Source organism: Aspergillus alliaceus (genome assembly GCF_009176365.1).
Source record: "Aspergillus alliaceus strain CBS 536.65 unplaced genomic scaffold BDW43scaffold_63, whole genome shotgun sequence".
NCBI lineage: Eukaryota > Fungi > Ascomycota > Eurotiomycetes > Eurotiales > Aspergillaceae > Aspergillus > Aspergillus alliaceus.
The window spans coordinates 69,581-85,709 of NW_022474746.1; the positions used below are offsets into that span (position 1 = coordinate 69,581).

The 16,129-nt window shown below is 49.3% G+C and overlaps 8 protein-coding genes across 8 annotated transcripts; 5 read left to right on the forward strand and 3 right to left on the reverse strand.

Moving 5' to 3' along the window:
* Window positions 1–1,806: 1,806 nt before the first annotated feature.
* On the forward strand, window positions 1,807–2,972 carry midA (putative cell wall protein). The gene has a single exon (XM_032039296.1). The coding sequence runs from the start codon at window positions 2,015–2,017 to the stop codon at window positions 2,870–2,872; it is 858 nt and encodes a 285-aa protein (XP_031895392.1). The 5' UTR covers window positions 1,807–2,014; the 3' UTR covers window positions 2,873–2,972.
* Window positions 2,955–3,551, forward strand: BDW43DRAFT_213474 (uncharacterized protein). Its single transcript, XM_032039300.1, has 2 exons — window positions 2,955–3,359; window positions 3,418–3,551. Exon 1 carries the CDS (start codon window positions 3,073–3,075, stop codon window positions 3,352–3,354), a length of 282 nt encoding a protein of 93 aa, XP_031895393.1. The 5' UTR covers window positions 2,955–3,072; the 3' UTR covers window positions 3,355–3,359; window positions 3,418–3,551.
* Window positions 3,552–4,830, forward strand: BDW43DRAFT_213404 (uncharacterized protein). Its single transcript, XM_032039298.1, has 6 exons — window positions 3,552–3,807; window positions 3,970–4,023; window positions 4,106–4,134; window positions 4,199–4,229; window positions 4,287–4,344; window positions 4,402–4,830. The coding sequence occupies exons 1-6, from the start codon at window positions 3,691–3,693 to the stop codon at window positions 4,584–4,586; spliced, it is 474 nt and encodes a 157-aa protein (XP_031895394.1). The 5' UTR covers window positions 3,552–3,690; the 3' UTR covers window positions 4,587–4,830.
* Window positions 4,831–6,112, forward strand: BDW43DRAFT_213405 (uncharacterized protein). Its single transcript, XM_032039299.1, has 2 exons — window positions 4,831–5,630; window positions 5,729–6,112. Exons 1-2 carry the CDS (start codon window positions 5,075–5,077, stop codon window positions 5,947–5,949), a joined length of 777 nt encoding a protein of 258 aa, XP_031895395.1. The 5' UTR covers window positions 4,831–5,074; the 3' UTR covers window positions 5,950–6,112.
* A 1-nt stretch (window position 6,113) lies between these two features.
* Window positions 6,114–8,063, reverse strand: pex19 (putative peroxisomal membrane protein receptor Pex19). Its single transcript, XM_032039301.1, has 3 exons — window positions 7,632–8,063; window positions 6,731–7,560; window positions 6,114–6,675 (listed from the first exon to the last, which is right to left on the reverse strand). Exons 1-3 carry the CDS (start codon window positions 7,807–7,809, stop codon window positions 6,574–6,576), a joined length of 1,110 nt encoding a protein of 369 aa, XP_031895396.1. The 5' UTR covers window positions 7,810–8,063; the 3' UTR covers window positions 6,114–6,573.
* A 462-nt stretch (window positions 8,064–8,525) lies between these two features.
* On the reverse strand, window positions 8,526–11,767 carry BDW43DRAFT_322893 (PLP-dependent transferase; the record flags this gene model as incomplete). Its single annotated transcript, XM_032049641.1, has 3 exons — window positions 8,526–9,045; window positions 9,474–11,645; window positions 11,753–11,767. The coding sequence occupies 3 exons, from the start codon at window positions 11,765–11,767 to the stop codon at window positions 8,740–8,742; spliced, it is 2,493 nt and encodes an 830-aa protein (XP_031895397.1). The 3' UTR covers window positions 8,526–8,739.
* A 420-nt stretch (window positions 11,768–12,187) lies between these two features.
* Window positions 12,188–13,445, forward strand: BDW43DRAFT_303786 (putative thiol methyltransferase; the record flags this gene model as incomplete). The annotated part of the gene is made up of 3 exons (XM_032045476.1): window positions 12,188–12,191; window positions 12,516–13,018; window positions 13,104–13,445. 3 exons carry the CDS (start codon window positions 12,188–12,190, stop codon window positions 13,443–13,445), a joined length of 849 nt encoding a protein of 282 aa, XP_031895398.1.
* A 116-nt stretch (window positions 13,446–13,561) lies between these two features.
* On the reverse strand, window positions 13,562–15,369 carry BDW43DRAFT_213866 (uncharacterized protein). Its single transcript, XM_032039302.1, has 3 exons — window positions 14,782–15,369; window positions 14,513–14,707; window positions 13,562–14,459 (listed from the first exon to the last, which is right to left on the reverse strand). Exons 1-3 carry the CDS (start codon window positions 15,109–15,111, stop codon window positions 13,884–13,886), a joined length of 1,101 nt encoding a protein of 366 aa, XP_031895399.1. The 5' UTR covers window positions 15,112–15,369; the 3' UTR covers window positions 13,562–13,883.
* Between the last annotated feature and the right edge of the window lie 760 nt (window positions 15,370–16,129).

Sequence of the window (16,129 nt, forward strand, 5' to 3'; positions counted from 1 at the left end):
GCGCGCCTTCGTTTATGCATCATGCGTCTGTTGCGCATTTGCTTGTCCCAGGAATAGTTGTGGAGTACGTCCATTGTAAATCCATTGTTCCTCTCGTGTCATTTGTTTTGTCCCCTGGATGGACAGAGAGCACTTCGGAGCCAGCTCAGCCGGAGACTACCGGACCAGGGATAGTTCCGGGCATAAAACTGGACACACTAGTATACCTGTACAGTATAAAACTAGAGAGAGAGAGAGAGAGAGAGAGAGAACCTCAGTGGTCAAGCTCGTTGGAAGGTTACATAAACAGGAGCAACAATTGGAATACTGTTGATGATGCTCAAGTATCACGCAGCAATATGAGAGAAAAATGATGAACCCTGCTGACCCTCAACTCACTACACTATTGATTGAGTCATGTGGATGATACCCACGAGGATACATTACTAATTAATGCACGCTAGCGCCAGGTAAATGTTAGTACGTACCGTGAACTTTGAAAGATTATGAATATGACGCACAGCAAAGTGCTCCGTATTTAGTTACAAATATAATGATGATGGTGGTCGTGGCCCAGAACTTCAGAATCTCAAACCCATCACCTGCTACTAGCGTTGTGGGAAAAGTTGTTGGACGATGCAGTTGTGCACAGCCCTACAGAGAGGCGATGAAGCCCTACATCGTGATTTTACGAGACCAGGCAATCCAGCAAAATGATATCCTTGAGTTGTTGACAGACCGACAATTAATTCGTAAGATTTGCTAAGGCTTGAATGTCTCAAATGAAGACGATCGGCGTTTGCCTGTTCGGCAGTCCCGGCACAGCGAAGGTATTTAAATGAGCCTGAAGGGCGACGGAGAACGAAGTACGGAGTAGAAATCCCGAGGATGTTCCGTCAAGAAAAAAATGTCCTTCAATTTTATTACTGACTGGAACCATCGGGAAGCGAGAATTTCACGAGACAAAAAAATAAAAATAAAATAATAGCAATAACATCAAGATGGACTATGTCGCATTACATAAGAACCATCCAATGCACAGTTACAGCGGTTCAATACAACTCAGCAGACAGATGTCCTGTGGTTTCTGGGCATTTGTACCGTGGAACGTTCCTTAAAATAGCACACTTTTTCCAACGTGTTAATGTTTATATTAATCTATCAAATTAATGTTCACGGTCATCTCACCCCCGATCGTCCAGTTATGTAGGGCCAATTTGGGTGGTCTCTTGGGGAAAAATACCCCATCGACGGCCTAATAGTGACAGGTGACGGAGGGAACAGTTGTATTGGGACGAATGGATGATAGCAAATAATAGGCTGAATCAAGCAGAGTTAGTTTTCTGGTCTGAGGCCAGGCACACCCCCAGCGCCCCATTTTTTTTCTCTTTTCTCTCTCAGGAGACCCATCCAGTATGTTGACGGACCGTCTCCTGGCTAGAATGTCTCACACTTCACAAACTGACTGGCCAGTTTCCAACACTAGCGTTAAACCCACATCAGGCATCTTTGCTGGTATTGGTGCGTTGATCCGCCTGTTCGGTAAAATCCTAGCCGTGTGTGGTATGGAACAAAGGCAAAAAAGACCAGAAAAAGAGGGATCGGAAAATGAGGACTAGCGCCCTTCGCACAGTATGATTACTATTGATTAGCCAAAGGAGCCAGTCACAGTGGGACCGCCGCTCTTCCCTTTCTTCACTCTCGTCTCCAGTCCTTTTTCATTTCTATCCCGCCTCCTTACACTCGTTTTTTCTCCTTGTACCTACATCGTGCCTCCCATACGTATAACTATCGAGTCTTTCGTTAACCCCTCCTGCATCTGCAGTTTTCCCCCCCTTCTTGATACGTACGGTCGTTTTATCCCTCCTGCCACCTCCTATCTATCTATCCTCGAGCTCGCCTAGGAAGTCTCCGGAGCATCCGTCAGTCATAGGAGTCACGAGTTCGCATCGCCCTTTCTCTCGCTTCGTCTCCCCTCTGGACTCTCGGATCGAGACAACTCTCATAGATTTCGTCCTTATCTTACTCGCCCACCATGCGAGTCTCTAGTCTTTCGTTCCTCTTGTACTCTTTGTCCCTTTTGGCTGTGACCTCCGGCCAAAGCGTAGAGCCCACAGCCGGAAATGCCGTGACCTCTGGTAACGCCGCTAATACCAAAACGGAGGCGACCACGAGCTCTACTTCGTCGTCGACATCCACAACCTCGTCTTCTTCTTCTTCAGAGACTACCGAAAGCTCTTCGACGACGAGTGACACCAAACCAACCAATACTAAAGCTAACCCCACGACAACTTCAGACTCGTCATCGTCCACAACAGACCCTCCTAAAACCACGGCTGAGGACCCATCGAAAACTACGAGCTCAACAAACAGTGGTCCGACAACGAATAGTAACAACAACAACAACAACAATAACAATAACAACAACGATTCCAAAACTACGGCGGACAGTTCCTCGAAACCCTCCCAAACCCCCGTTGTGAAGACCCTTACGACTATTCAGACTATTAGTGGAACACCCGTGCATACCACGCTTACGACGACTTCATCCGCTCCTATAGGCGCGACCGACTCTCCTTCACTGAACGGGGAGGACAAGGGCTCTAAGAGCTCGGGGCTTTCCTCTAGTTCGAAGAAGACTATCATTGGTGTCGTCGTCGGTGTTGGTGGTGCAATCCTGGTTGGTGCTCTTGGTGTGGTTGCCTGGAGGCTCCACGTACGCAAGCGTAACGCCCACGATAATGATGAGGCTACAGACCTCATGAGCGGTACTGCTGTTGGTTCAGGCGCTCGCGAGAAGGCACCCAGTCCCGGTGCTGGTGGAACTCCTTTCAAGAGCACTCTGGACCAGTATCATAACCCTGGTCCTGTCAATGCCGCATCTAATTTCTAAAAGTGCTAGGTGCTTCTGTCAATCCTTGGTGGTTTTTTAACTTGTAAAACCTCCCTTGATCGTACCTGGTCCTCACCACTTGAATGTGGGTATGGTATACGATGATCCAGTGACTTTGACACTATAAAGTTTGTACGATTATTACGCAGTTATCATTGGCGCTTGTGGGTGAAGATATATCGGGTCTTTTTTCTTGCTGTATGCTTTTGTTTTTGTATGCAGCATCCAATGCCCTTGCTCGTTGCATTGCTGTTCATATAGAACGTCTTTCATTCCTTTCCGAGATCACGCTCCTTACTACGTACAGCGATTTTTATTTAGCATTCATGGTTGGCTTGCTGTCTTTGATTCCCCCGCTCGAAGCACTGATTCTGCATAGAGATAGTGCGAGATACGTCTCACGCTCTCTTTTTCTATTCGATAGCTTGGTTGGAGAATGGTCTCAGGATCCAACTAAACGGAAAAGCTTTCTTTTTCTCTGATATATGTATGTATTTAATTGCCACAGAAAGTAGCTCGAATGTGTCTGATTTAGTACCGCTCAGAACTGAAGCACTAGGTGTAGGACCCTGGGTGGATATAGTAGAAAAGATGAAACGGCATGGGCTCCTGTTAATATAACACTGTTGCCGTTGTCACTCCCTTATGGGCAAGGATTCACCCGGCGACGAAAAGAAAATCCAATCTAATCCCCTCGGGTGCTGGACACGGAACATTATGGGAATGTGGGCTCTGGTCCTATCGATATAATTACACGACAGTCACCATGTTTGGTATCTAAGTGAATATAGCCACACACAAGAGTCACAATCCGCGACATGGCACATCCTATACTACTGTTGATCAACTTCCCTCTGCTGATCTTTGGCGCTCTCGCGCTCAACTTGGATCCAGTCGGACTGGTTTATGCGCCAGCTTCTCTTGGCAAGCGACAGGTAGTTACTCAACTACTCTTCTTATCGTGGTTGATGCGAGAATCTCATACCTGGAATATCCGGTCAGGCATTTAGTGGAACATTAGGAGGCTCTGCACCCGTTGTGAGTTCCCTCGCTGCGACGTCTCAGATGTACTGATGTGTGTATGTGCAATGGCTTAGGTTACGTATACGGGCGATGCTGAAAGGCCATACGGTGTGGATGGCGATACATTCGTACGTCTTACTACCAACTCACCTTTTTTCCCTATTTGTTATCACTCCTACGCTTGAATGATAACCTGTTTATCTTTGGTAGACGGAATATGAATCAGCTGCCGCGAGAAGGTAATGAATGAATGCATAGACTGTACCACGTGGAATCCTTATCTAACACGAGTCCATACACCAGTTACAACAACAAATTCAACTCTTGTCAGAAGGTTGGTGTTGTACCTGATCGGTAGTCAAGTAGCAGAGGCTTGTTAACTCAAGCTAAGACGGCCAATGCGAACAAGTCATCGGCCTTCACCCTTCAGGATTGTCAGGATCAATTAAGTACATTCGCTTTTCCAAAGATAGCGACTGACAACGTTTCTGACTATATGCCAATAGACAATTGCATGTCGACAATATCATCTACGAGCGTAGCGCCACAAGCTGTTACCATGGCCTCTGAAACGACAGCAAGCGCCTCGACATCCGATGAGAACAATATAGCTCCACAATTCGCCCAGACCACAATTCCGTACGACTCGGAGTTCGACCTTGTTTGCGATCTTCCGGAAGGTGACATTTAATATGCACCTAACCAAGGGATGTAATACGATATGTTCGATATTGATGGATTTATGTACATACATACACTACTGCTCCATATATCCCATTCATACAGGACAGCCTTGCAGCCTCAGGAATGTAATATAACCCCATCGGGACTGGTGCCATGTGATCCCGTGTTGGAGACGCGCTCGCGGATCGACAAATAGTTCCCAGCCCACCTCTTCTTACATTACGAGATGGCTGGGCGTTCGAGAACCCGGGCGCTCGAATACATTGGAAGCAGAGAACCTCGAAATCCCCACATAAATTCCCATCAACTAACCTTTTTACCTCACGACAAGTCCCGAAAGCCACCTCCATTGACACCATATCTGAATTGTATCCATCAAACGCGTACCGCCACCTCCATATCCACTATCTTCGAACCGAGGAACCACCCAATACTCCGAACCTCCGTACACACTAACTGCATCTTACGCGCAAACCGCTCCCCATCAACATCACCATGTTCGCTGCACTTCCCCCCGTGCAGCAATTCAGTCTCTCTCAGTGCGCAACCGCGCCCCTACGCTCGTCCCCACTATCCCCTCGCAGTTCGACGCGCCCGATGAACTCATTCTCCTCCCCGGTACCCTTCTCCCCAGCATCGGAGCACGAACCCAACACACCCGTCACCTCACGCACAGAGACTGGAAACATCTTCTTCGGGTCTCCGGTCTCTCCTTCACCTTCACGGGGTGCGAGCGCGTCCTTCAGCTCCAAGACCTCGCCGACCTATGCTCAACGCTACGCGAGCACTGTCTCTAATCCGCTGAGCAACGCGTCCAGATCGTACACCACTTCGTCTTCGCCCTCGGCGCGCGAAGCGAGACGCAATGTCTTCCTAAATCGGATTAAACAAGGGCGTGACGAGGCGCGATTTGCGAGCAGGGGCGAGCAGTTGGTGATGATGGAGCATGTAGCCGAACAGAAGAAGTGGGGCGAGTCGATGAGGAGGAGAACAGACGGGATTTTGCAGGGATATATGAGGGACTTGGAAGAAGGTACTGATGATATGCTTGGTAAGTAATTTTTTTTTTCTTCTCATTTTCTAGTCGGCTTTGATATTTGATAACACGTTGTGGGTGGCAAATGGATGACTGACTTGATAATTGATTAGACGAGGCGGATATCCAGGCCCTGGATGAGTATCTCTCGCAGGAACAGGCAATGGAGACCGAATTGCTTGAGAATATGGATGTAGAGATGCCGTCGCAGCAACAAAGTGAGACCATGTCACAGGAACCAGGTTCATCGTTCAGTGATGATGAGTACGAGGGTCTATTCATGAATTTGGCGGATCAGAGAGCTCTAAGTCAGGATATGGATATGTCGAGTTGAACATTGCACCAGATTGTGACAACTCGACACAACCTGGGAGGATCCATAGGGTACAGGGTAATACATATGGGGGTAGGCTACTTTTACGGCGTTCGGGCTGGTCGCTGGCGGCTCAGATTTGACTAATTTTCGGGGCAACGGCTTTTGTATTTGTCAATGGTATGGTGTACATGTAGGAATAGTTAGTGTTGTATTATTTCAACTAGTACATATATTGCATGTCCACATTGTGAAAATTGAGTGTTGGATCTTTCATGCCTACTTCATGAGTTAAATTGTCATCTTACCACAAGAGTCTTTGAGCCCTAGGCCATTCTAATTGAGAAGCGTAGCATGCGGCGCTGGCTTAGCTCCAGGCCGATATCTTGTGGATTGATTAACTAATCCTCATAGAACGTACAGTATGGCTACCCTCACTTATGGTCTTGCTTCTTATACATACTGACACTCGGCGGAATTTGCAATTTTCTGTGATATGAATGTAGCGAAAGATGATAGCCTTGTGACATTTCGGCTGATAAATAGGGTATCGAAATGATATAAGTACAAAAGATGCCAACACCAGATGCAGTCGATGTACCACCACAATGAATGAATAGACGGAGATGCTACTGTAAGATCTCTTTATTGCTGGGGGCATTCCGGGACACCACCGGGCCCGCCACCGAGCTCATCCCCGAATGGGTTCGTAACGAGTTCTTCTGGCGGACTTCCCGCAGCTTGCATCTGCACCGAATCAGTAAACATGTAACTCCAATAGATCATGGCAGAAAACACATACCTCCTGCATCTTCTCCCACACATACTCCCGACACTTCGGATCCTCATCCGTATACCCCTTCTCCTCAAACTTGGCCACAATCTGCGACACGATACCCGCCTGCTTCTCATACCGCTCCATATCCTCGGCGGAAATCGTCCCTTTGCCCTTATTCTCCAGTAACCAGGGCCCAAACTTCCCATCCAGCTCCTTCATCGGCTCATACAGCATCTCCTTATTCGACAACTGCTCCATCATGCCCATAAACATCTTCGACAGGTCCCCATCGTCGCCAGCCCCACCCGCACCCGCCTCAATCGCCTTCAACAGCTGCGCCACCAAATCATCCGCATCATCCTCCGAAGCCGCCGCGGTCGCCTTATCCCCAGACTCCTTCATCCGATTAATCGTCTGCTGAATCGCATCATTAAACGACTCCGGTGCCGGGGACGCCGCCGCAGGCGTAGCCCCATTACCACCCGCCGAAGAGCCACCACCACCGCCACCACTGCCGCTGCTGCTGCGAGCGGGCCCATCCCCACCCGCCTCCTCAGCCATGACATCAGCCAACAGCTGCTTGATAAAGTCACCGGGCGGAATGCCGCTCTCCTCCAGCTGCTTGGTGAAGGCGTCCGCACCCTGGTTGATGGTATCCTCGAAGCCCTTATCGTCGGAGGTGCCGGACTCCTTGGCGGCGTGGCCCATCATGTTCGCCATGTCCTTCTCGAGTTGCTTCATGAAGGCATCTTCGTCGAAATCGGTGGGGACTGGTGCGGTCGCGGGTTGGGATGCGCTACTGGGTTTGCTGGGTGGGGGTGGTGCGGGGGTGGGCTTGAAGTCGTCGAGAACGTCTGTTGAGGTTTCATTTAGTTTAATTTGGAGAGGAAATGGTTAGATGGATAGAGGATGTGGTGGGCTCTACCGTCTAATTCATCCAGGTCTGATTCGTCGTCGTCGGAGTCAATTGCTTGTTTTGATTGCTGGGCTGGTGTCTCTGTGAACGGCGCATGTTCTGTGGTTGTGGTTGTGGTTGTCTTTGCGCTTTCAGTTGGGGTGGTGGTTGCGGGCGCAGGGTTGTTCTCGCCCGATGGGGTGGACATGATTCCGAAAGGCGGGGGAGGGGGAGGAAGGGCAATGATTAGATTGCTTTCAATGAGAGGGTCGGGGAATTGAAGGAAATCGAATTCGTATGCAGATGACAGGTTCGAGAAAAGAGTCAAGCAGAAGGGAGAGGGAGGGAAAGAGAATGAGAAAGAGCCGAACGAGTGGGTAACTAGAACAAGAGCATGTGAATGAATAATCAGTTGATCTCGACTCGATCTTAAATAAATTCCGTATTTCAATTTATGCCGAAATGCCGATTTCCCCGCGGCTTCTTTTCTTCTTTTCTTCTTTTCCTTCTTCTACAACTCAATCTATTTAATGCAGCTCTCTCGTGAATCTCATGCGTCTAAAATGATAGATCATAATATTACAGCTAAGCTAACTACGACAATTATTAGAAAACAAATTGACGTCCAGTTTATTTCTAGAAGTATGTATCAAATTTTTTATACTCTTTATGTCCATCCATATGCCGTGACAACATCCACAGGAGTCTAGAATATCCCACATCGACAGAGCCCTAGTCCATAACGATGACATTTGTCCCAGTGCTCGGGCCCGACAAATACTGTTGCTTCATCTGCTCCGCTTTCTCCAATCTCCACTCCGTGGTTTCAACATAAAGCTTGTTCCGATGAGAACAACCGGATGAACTCGTGCGCAGTATCAGCCCCCAAGGTCCCAACCAATCGAATATCCTTATAGATAAACTGTATGATAAGACGTGGTAATCCTCTTCTCAGGCTGACCCAAGAGCACCATCTTTCCTATGCTTCCTCGTAAGAGCCGCCGCCAACTAAAACACCGCCGGATGATCAGTAGCAAGGGCCTATCGCAAGAAATCGCGCCATTTGCCTGTACCGTATTATACTGTTCAGGAATCAAACAAGGGGGAAACGATCGGCTAAGTCTCACCACAGACACTATCAAAGTTGATACAGCCCACCCGGTCGCCTCTCTTGAAGCCCCGTAACCTTCGCGCTGACTTCTTCAATGATCTCGGCGGGCTCGTGCGATCTGATAAAGGGCAACTTCATGTTGAATTCATTATTCAGGGCCATCAAGTCTGTGTGACAGAACCCGGTGGCCTTGACGCGGACCAACACTTGGTATGGCTCGGGGTTGGGGACGGGGTCAAGGGATACATGGTAGGGTTTGTTGAATCGTTGGATCTGGATGGCTTTCATGGTTGTGGGGGACATGATGTTGTAGGAATGATATCTGTTCTGTGTCTTTTTAGGGAAATTGATACAAGTTCTATAAGAACAAAAAAATAAAGAAAGAAGGAAGATATAAATGGCAGATCAAAGTATACAAGAACTTACCCCAAAATACAACCCGGGAGAACCTTCCCCCATAAAAATCCCTCTTATTCCTAGAAATGCGAATATTTTCCTAGAGAGCAAGCTTATGTTGGGGTATTTGTTATCCGTATGTATACTCCAAATACATCTAGTACATATGCCTCTCACTCTGGATTTCAATTTGATCGCGCTAGTCCAGTGTGAGACTATGTACACTTGAACCACTAGAAAAGCCACATGGCTCAACTTACGTGAGCGTGTATATAAGGAAAGAGAGTGTGGCCTGTCAGCTGAAATTCTCAGAGCTGAACAGTTTGTTGAGTACGGATCGGTAGCATTTCCTCGCCTGCATCTACAGCCCTCGATGCTTCCGCCTCCCAGGCGACCGTTATTAGAGGCGTCTTCGTCTCAAACCAATGGGGGTTTCGGCCCTGCGCCGAAATATCCAGCTTTTGCATACGCGCAAGATGATACATCTTAGTTGGGTGCTCCCCGTCGGAATTACTTCCCTCTGTATATCTCTTGCCCATGCGCAGATAATGCCAACATTGGCCGTTATGTCGGTCTTCCGAAGTTAGGAGAAGATTGGCACGGAGAGTCTCGGCCAGCGCTAGAGGCCGGGGGCGTGAGACGGAGAGAGGGTCGACGATGTGCTCATTAATTTCTTCATTGTCTTCCATCTGAGTGTCCAGCTCGACAGTCACACTTGGTATCGTCTTGGCCGGTATCACAGGGGGCAGCAGTAAGCACTCCTGATCGCGGACTTTGGCCAAGGTGCAATGAACCCCAAGCGCTGCGGTAAAAAACATCTCAATCTCCGGAGATAGGAAGACGCTCACTGTTATCGTCCTCTCTCGGGAGTCGTCCCAGACACCGACATCATTCCTTGGAAAGCATTCTTTGCACTTGTCCGAATTGTCTATTGGCACCGTAATGTCTCCTTGTAACGTAGGACAGATCTTCAGTGAGCGATGTAAGCTGACTTTCAGTGTTCCCTCTTTTGCATCGATTTCAGGATGAACCAGCACCAGACATGGGGCTTTCTTTTGCGTCAAGACCCTCCTATCTTGAAGATCAACTAAGCACCATTGTCGATCCCACTGCAAGCCGGCAGCTGTGACGTTCCACGGCTCCTTGTCCTTGACATAGTAGGCTCCGCATCCCTGGATGGGGTAAATTAGAATGTTCGCAACGTGCAGAGTACTTGGCAAGGACGGAAGAGCTTCTGGTAAACTCTTACATGGACCCGAAGCGTATGTTTGTTTCAAAAAGCCCATGAATGCTTCTAGATCCCCCATTGTACTCATGGCGCCAAAGCTGGCTCGCACGATCCCAGACGGTTTGGAATCCACAATGATACCCTTACATCCACACCGGATTCCAGCGGCGTAGTTTCTGAGGAGTTCCCATGGCTCCAATCTTAGGGCCATGGCGATACCCCCGGGGTTGCAGACGTCGCCTGTGCGGATGTGAATGCGATGCTCATTGGCTGCTTGCTGGAGCTCAGGCAGCCCGACCCAATTGCCTTCATCCGTTCTCAGGTTGAAGGCAATAGTTGGGCCATAGCGTGCAGCTGGATCTCGATAGACTTCACAGACGTTGGTCCCATTGGGATGGCGCAGGGACAAGAGAAAGTCATGACAGATAGCTGCTAGGGATGAGGTGTGTCGGGATACACTCTCTTGCGACCCGTATAACTGCCGGTGAGCAGTTAGGGCATTTCCCAGAGCAATGATATCATGGAAAGGCACGGTACCGTCTTCGAGAGCCTCGTGGGCCTGGCCTAACTTTTTTGAATGCCATGAGCCGCCAGCAGCGACCACCATCTCCACAGTTCCTCCACCAAAGTATGGCCGTTCGGTCAAAACTCTTGCGGAAGCTTTGCGCACAATCAGACCTCCCAGATCCGGGAAGCCAAATATCTTGTAGAAGCTTACGACTGTGAAGTCAGGGGATTCCGCCAGGTCACTGAAATCTAGCGGTGACGTAGACGCCAGCGCGGCAGCGTCCCAGAGACTATATATCTTCTGATGAGCAGATAGTCGAGACCGCCGGAGACGGCCTGGCCAGTCCAATGGGAGTCTGTGTCCATTCATGTTCGATTGCCCAGGATAGGAGAAAAGGCCCACCTGGAAGGTCTTCGATGATTGAGATGGCACCCGGTCTACATCTTCGTGGGCAGACCTCGAGTTGAGCCAATTATATACTTCTTCCTCCGTCGTGAAGCAATGGCTACCGGCGTCGGCCAGCTCTCTGATGCCAATGATACTGGTATGTGACTCGACGTGGTAGCCAACCCAAAGTCTTGGGCCCATGAACGTCTTCTTCGGGGTAGTGGTCATGGGCCTATCCTTCAGGGCTTGAACAACAAGTTTGACCGCGTTGGTAGCGTTTTGCACAAAAACAATGTCAAAGTGTTCGGGGTCTGCATGAAAGAAATCCAAAGTCTGTCTTCGGATCTCGTCAATCCTCCTGGTGCATAGACTGGATGACCGAGATTCTGAGTGCGGATTCCCATAGAGATTGTACTTCAGCTCATCGGCAAAGGCTCTGATTGAGGATTGCGGGTATACTGTCGCACCGGTGTGGTCTAGATAGACCTCTTCTACAGTGAATGATCGCACTGTCAGCTCACTTGCCTTCTCCCCATGAAGGTTTCGATGTATTTAGCATAGTACCTTTGAGCATTGGGTATTCTGTCTCCCGGATGGCATCGACATCATAGTCGGGTAGATACGAGAGACCTGCCATGGATGCTTTTTTTTTTATTTCTATGTGGTTGTTGATGAGCCGCATATACATCTTTGACAGCCATACCTATCGGTGGCCTCCAGGGGAGAATGGCATCCAATATACTGCATATATGGTCCGGTGTGTATGGCTGTCTGCTTCCGTGATAGGCAATAGAAGGTGGCTTAGAGTTTATTTAACATTTTACAGAAGTCACTCCGGCTCTTTAACTGGCTTTTGTTCAATATTCCCAGTCCTTGATCCGAGTGTTTTGCGTCTCTCAATTCCATACGTGGTTTCCTGCATCATGCACACGCCATCACTTGGATGTCACGCGACCATGTGTAGCAGCAGGGTAGTTATTGTTTGATAGCGTTATCCATAGATACGATGCGCAATAAATAATCGGCTATTCGGATTGACAGCAGCCCTTTACTTGACGTTTTGGACGTACACGTCATACACGTCATCTTGTGAGTCTCGGGGACGCTTCATACGGCGACCAAGCGCTAGAAGTCTCGCTTGGGGAGGAGAGGAAAGGGCATGGCTCGTTAGGATAAGCCCTGCTCGACTGTATTATAATCTTCAAGCAACGCTGAAGCTGGGTGTCGCCAGACACTCATCTTCTCACACCCTTGCTTCACAACCTAAAGGAGAAATCTTATTAGCTATGGCATCCCCACAGGTAGCTCCCTTCAATGAAGAGACCCGTAACCGACTAAAAGAGCATTTCAGCGGTGACGGCCCTTCACAGAATACGCGCTGGGCTGCGTTGTGGGATGAAGGCGATTTCCTTCCATGGGATCAGGGTGTCCCCAATCCTGCATTGGTCGACACACTTGCCGACCGCAAAGATCTTCTGGGAGCATCCGTGCTTGTTGAAGAGGGTGGGAACCAGCGACGTAAGCGGGCTCTCGTGCCAGGCTGTGGTCGTGGGTATGATGTTCTCCTCCTGGCGAGTGTGGGATACGATGCGTATGGGTTAGAGGTATCGGCAGAGGCAGTCCGCCAGGCTGAAAACTGGGCCCAGGAGCACTTGGATGACTATCCAGTGTCTAGCGAGGCGATTGGAGCCGGTAAGGTTCGATTCGTACTCGGCGACTTCTTCGACGACCATTGGTTTAGTGGAGTGGATGGGCTGGGCAAATTTGAACTGATTTACGATTACACGGTAAGCTTTAACAGCGCTAGAATAGCGATGTGCAAGTTGTCGATGGCATGGCTAATGGTATGAAATTCCTCTTTTTTCTTTCTAGTTCTTCTGTGCGCTACCACCTTCTCTGCGTCCGGCGTGGGCAGCTCGTTCCGTAGAGTTGCTCTCGACGCACCCTGACAGCATATTGATCTGTATCGAATTCCCAACGTACAAGGAATTGTCGACTGGTGGACCGCCGTGGGGAGCTTCTCCAGTCATGTATATGGCTCACCTCAGCTACCCCGGTGTTGAACTGCGGTACGATCAGGAAGGGGCTCCCATCATCCCGTTGGAGGTAGATGGGGCTAAGGGCTTGATGAGAACCGAGCACTGGAAGCCAAAGCGATCCCATAAGATGGGACAAGGGACCGACTGGGTCAGTGTGTGGAAGAGGTCCGCATAACAAGATGTTACCTGTCTCCGACGAGGGAAATGGATTGAAGAGGTGGCTAAATGGTCAAAGCCAGGGATACCACATGGGTGTTCTCAGATTGATGTACTGAACTCTATGTTCTATGGAAGCGTAGATACATGCAAAAAGTGACATCAGTGAACTCGTCGAACAGTATGTGGTATCATTGATTAGTTATCACTGCCCTGAGGCAATGGAGAGAGGCACCAAGCAACTCATCATACGGCGATAGCGAGGAGTTCTGGTTATGCTTTATCGCCCTTGCCTTCATAGACAGTGGACCAAGAAGAGCACACCGATCCCCAGTAGACGCGTCGTGGTGTCCTCAGCATCCTAGATGGCCAGTGCATCTAGACCTGTGCATAGGATTATGGCAACGTAGTATACAATCCAAGACAGAACGGTCATTTTCGTCATCATAAGCCAGAATCAGCCAGTCCAAGCGTTCGCGTTTTCACGCTTATCCCCCGTATTCATGAGTTTCAGAAGCCCATCAACAGCATCTCCCCTTTGAGTCGGTGTTACAGCCTGTTTCTCCGGTAGGTTTCCTTCGCCAACATCTTGCTCGTCGACCTCTCCGACCATCCTGTCACGGCCGGTCCGCGATATGGTAGCTGGAGGACTGCTGAGCTGCATTGGGGAGCCTGCTGTCCCAGTCCGACGATGACTCCTCTGTGTAGGCGTCTTCATATGATCCTGGGAACCGTCATTGCCTGTCGATAGGGGAGGTGATGATAATCCGAGAGGAATAGATGATGATTCGGCACTGGACTTGAACTCTAGAGCAGATTGAAAAGGACGGGGCGTGGTAGAGGGTATGGCTTCCTCATCTTGTCGGCGCGGTGTCACAGCCTCCTTCTGGTGGCTGGGCGCGACTGTCCCAGGGAGTGATAGACGCGGAAATTTGCGACTGTGAGCCTCTAGTTCAGACAAACGACGATCAAATTGGGGGTCTCTAACGTGGCGCATGGCGCTTTGGATTCGGTTACGAAGAAGGCTTGCTTTCTGTTTGGTGGGGTTAGATCAGGGTATGTCCATAGACAATCAAAGATACTCACTTCTTGGATAAATAGTTTGCGCGTTTCGGGATCTTCAGGAACGGGTCGCACTGGGCCTGTCTCACTTTTTTGGGCAGAGCATTCAGCAAGTCCCGTGGTCTGTGTCGGTGATTGTGGCTGCTGTGATTGTTGTTTATTTGACTCCCGAGATTGATCTACATCGGGCCCCGTCGCGTCTGCTTGTTGATGGCATGGCTACCCATTATTATCAGCCCCAATTCCACTTTGCAAGTCTCCAGGTGCCACAAAAAGTCTGTCCCTCTGCTTACCCAATCATCTTTTTGAGTTGTAGAGTGCATGCGAGCTTCCTCGTACACGTCATGCACTGTCTGTGTTTCCGCCCGAGACTCGCCATGTTGAGCCTGCGCGTTGCCATTGTTCCCTTGGCCATCGTCCACCTGGTCAATTGTGCGTTTCTGGCCGACAAATAAGGGAGAGGGGAGGAGCTTTTTGGGTGAAGACGCTTCGAGAAGCGAGCGTTTGCTGGGTGAGACATCGTGCCGATGGTGTGCGGGTGACAGACACGCGTTGGCGGTCTTTTCGCCGAGAATACGCCTGCCGTCTTTGACGGGGCTAGGGTGTAACGTAGTCGAGTACATTCCGGAAATTATTAGGAGGTTACGGAGAGGGTAAGAGGAATAGAGGGAGGTTGGATAGGAGGAATTGGAGGTTCAAGAGGAACGAACCCGCACGAAGAACGGAAGACAGGTTAGGGTTCCAAAAGCAGGTTTGGGAAGAGCAGGAGTATTTGGCGTTGGTTGAGATACAAAATAAATAGAGTAAGAATGGAAAGAGCAAAACCATTCGAACGAGAAGAGATGTTTTCGTTTGTTGTGAGGCAAGGTGGTTGAGTAGTCGCGTGGGAGATTCAATCGCGTTGTAGTTTGGTGTATCTCGCGCTATTCCCAAGCCGTTTGGAGGGAGACGTGACTTAGTCCACTCCCCGCGACGTGTGATATCCACTTCTCGCACATATCCCCCATGCAACCCCTCTGGATTTCTACCCGGTGTTCCTTCTCAGGTTCCAATCTACTAAGTCTTACGGGGGTACATACATGGCACTTCTTTCAAAAGTGTTTGTCCAAGTTCTAGGAATCGACCGACAGAGCTGAAAACTATGGGAAAACCACCTCCGCGGAGACGCCATGCAAGCCACAACACACATCTGCAGGCTTCCCCGTAGCCTTCGACAATCCTCCTATATTCAATTGCATAATGTAAAAGAGAACTGGGTCAATTAAGTCAACATGCGTTGCTCAGACATAATTGGAATGCGCAGCATGTGGTCCTTGTGACTACAGGAATTCAACTGATGTGGAGCACCCCCGAGATCGCAACGTGATCCTCGTTCAAAGTCTAGCAGGCACATAAAAATCGGGACTAGAAGCATGATAGAATGAATATAGATATCGATTAGCAAAGTGCTCACAAGAGTCGCTACTCGCGCGACTCTTTCCAGCCATCAGTTGTAAACAAATGTTGTCTAGTTTTCGATTTAGTCTTAGCAACTGCCCGCTTGAGTCTAGACTGCTGTGCACGTGCCACCCGAGCATGTCGCCCCACCCAGGGGAAGAGAGATGAAGTTGTCCTGTTGGTAGTAAGGTACAAGTAACTAGT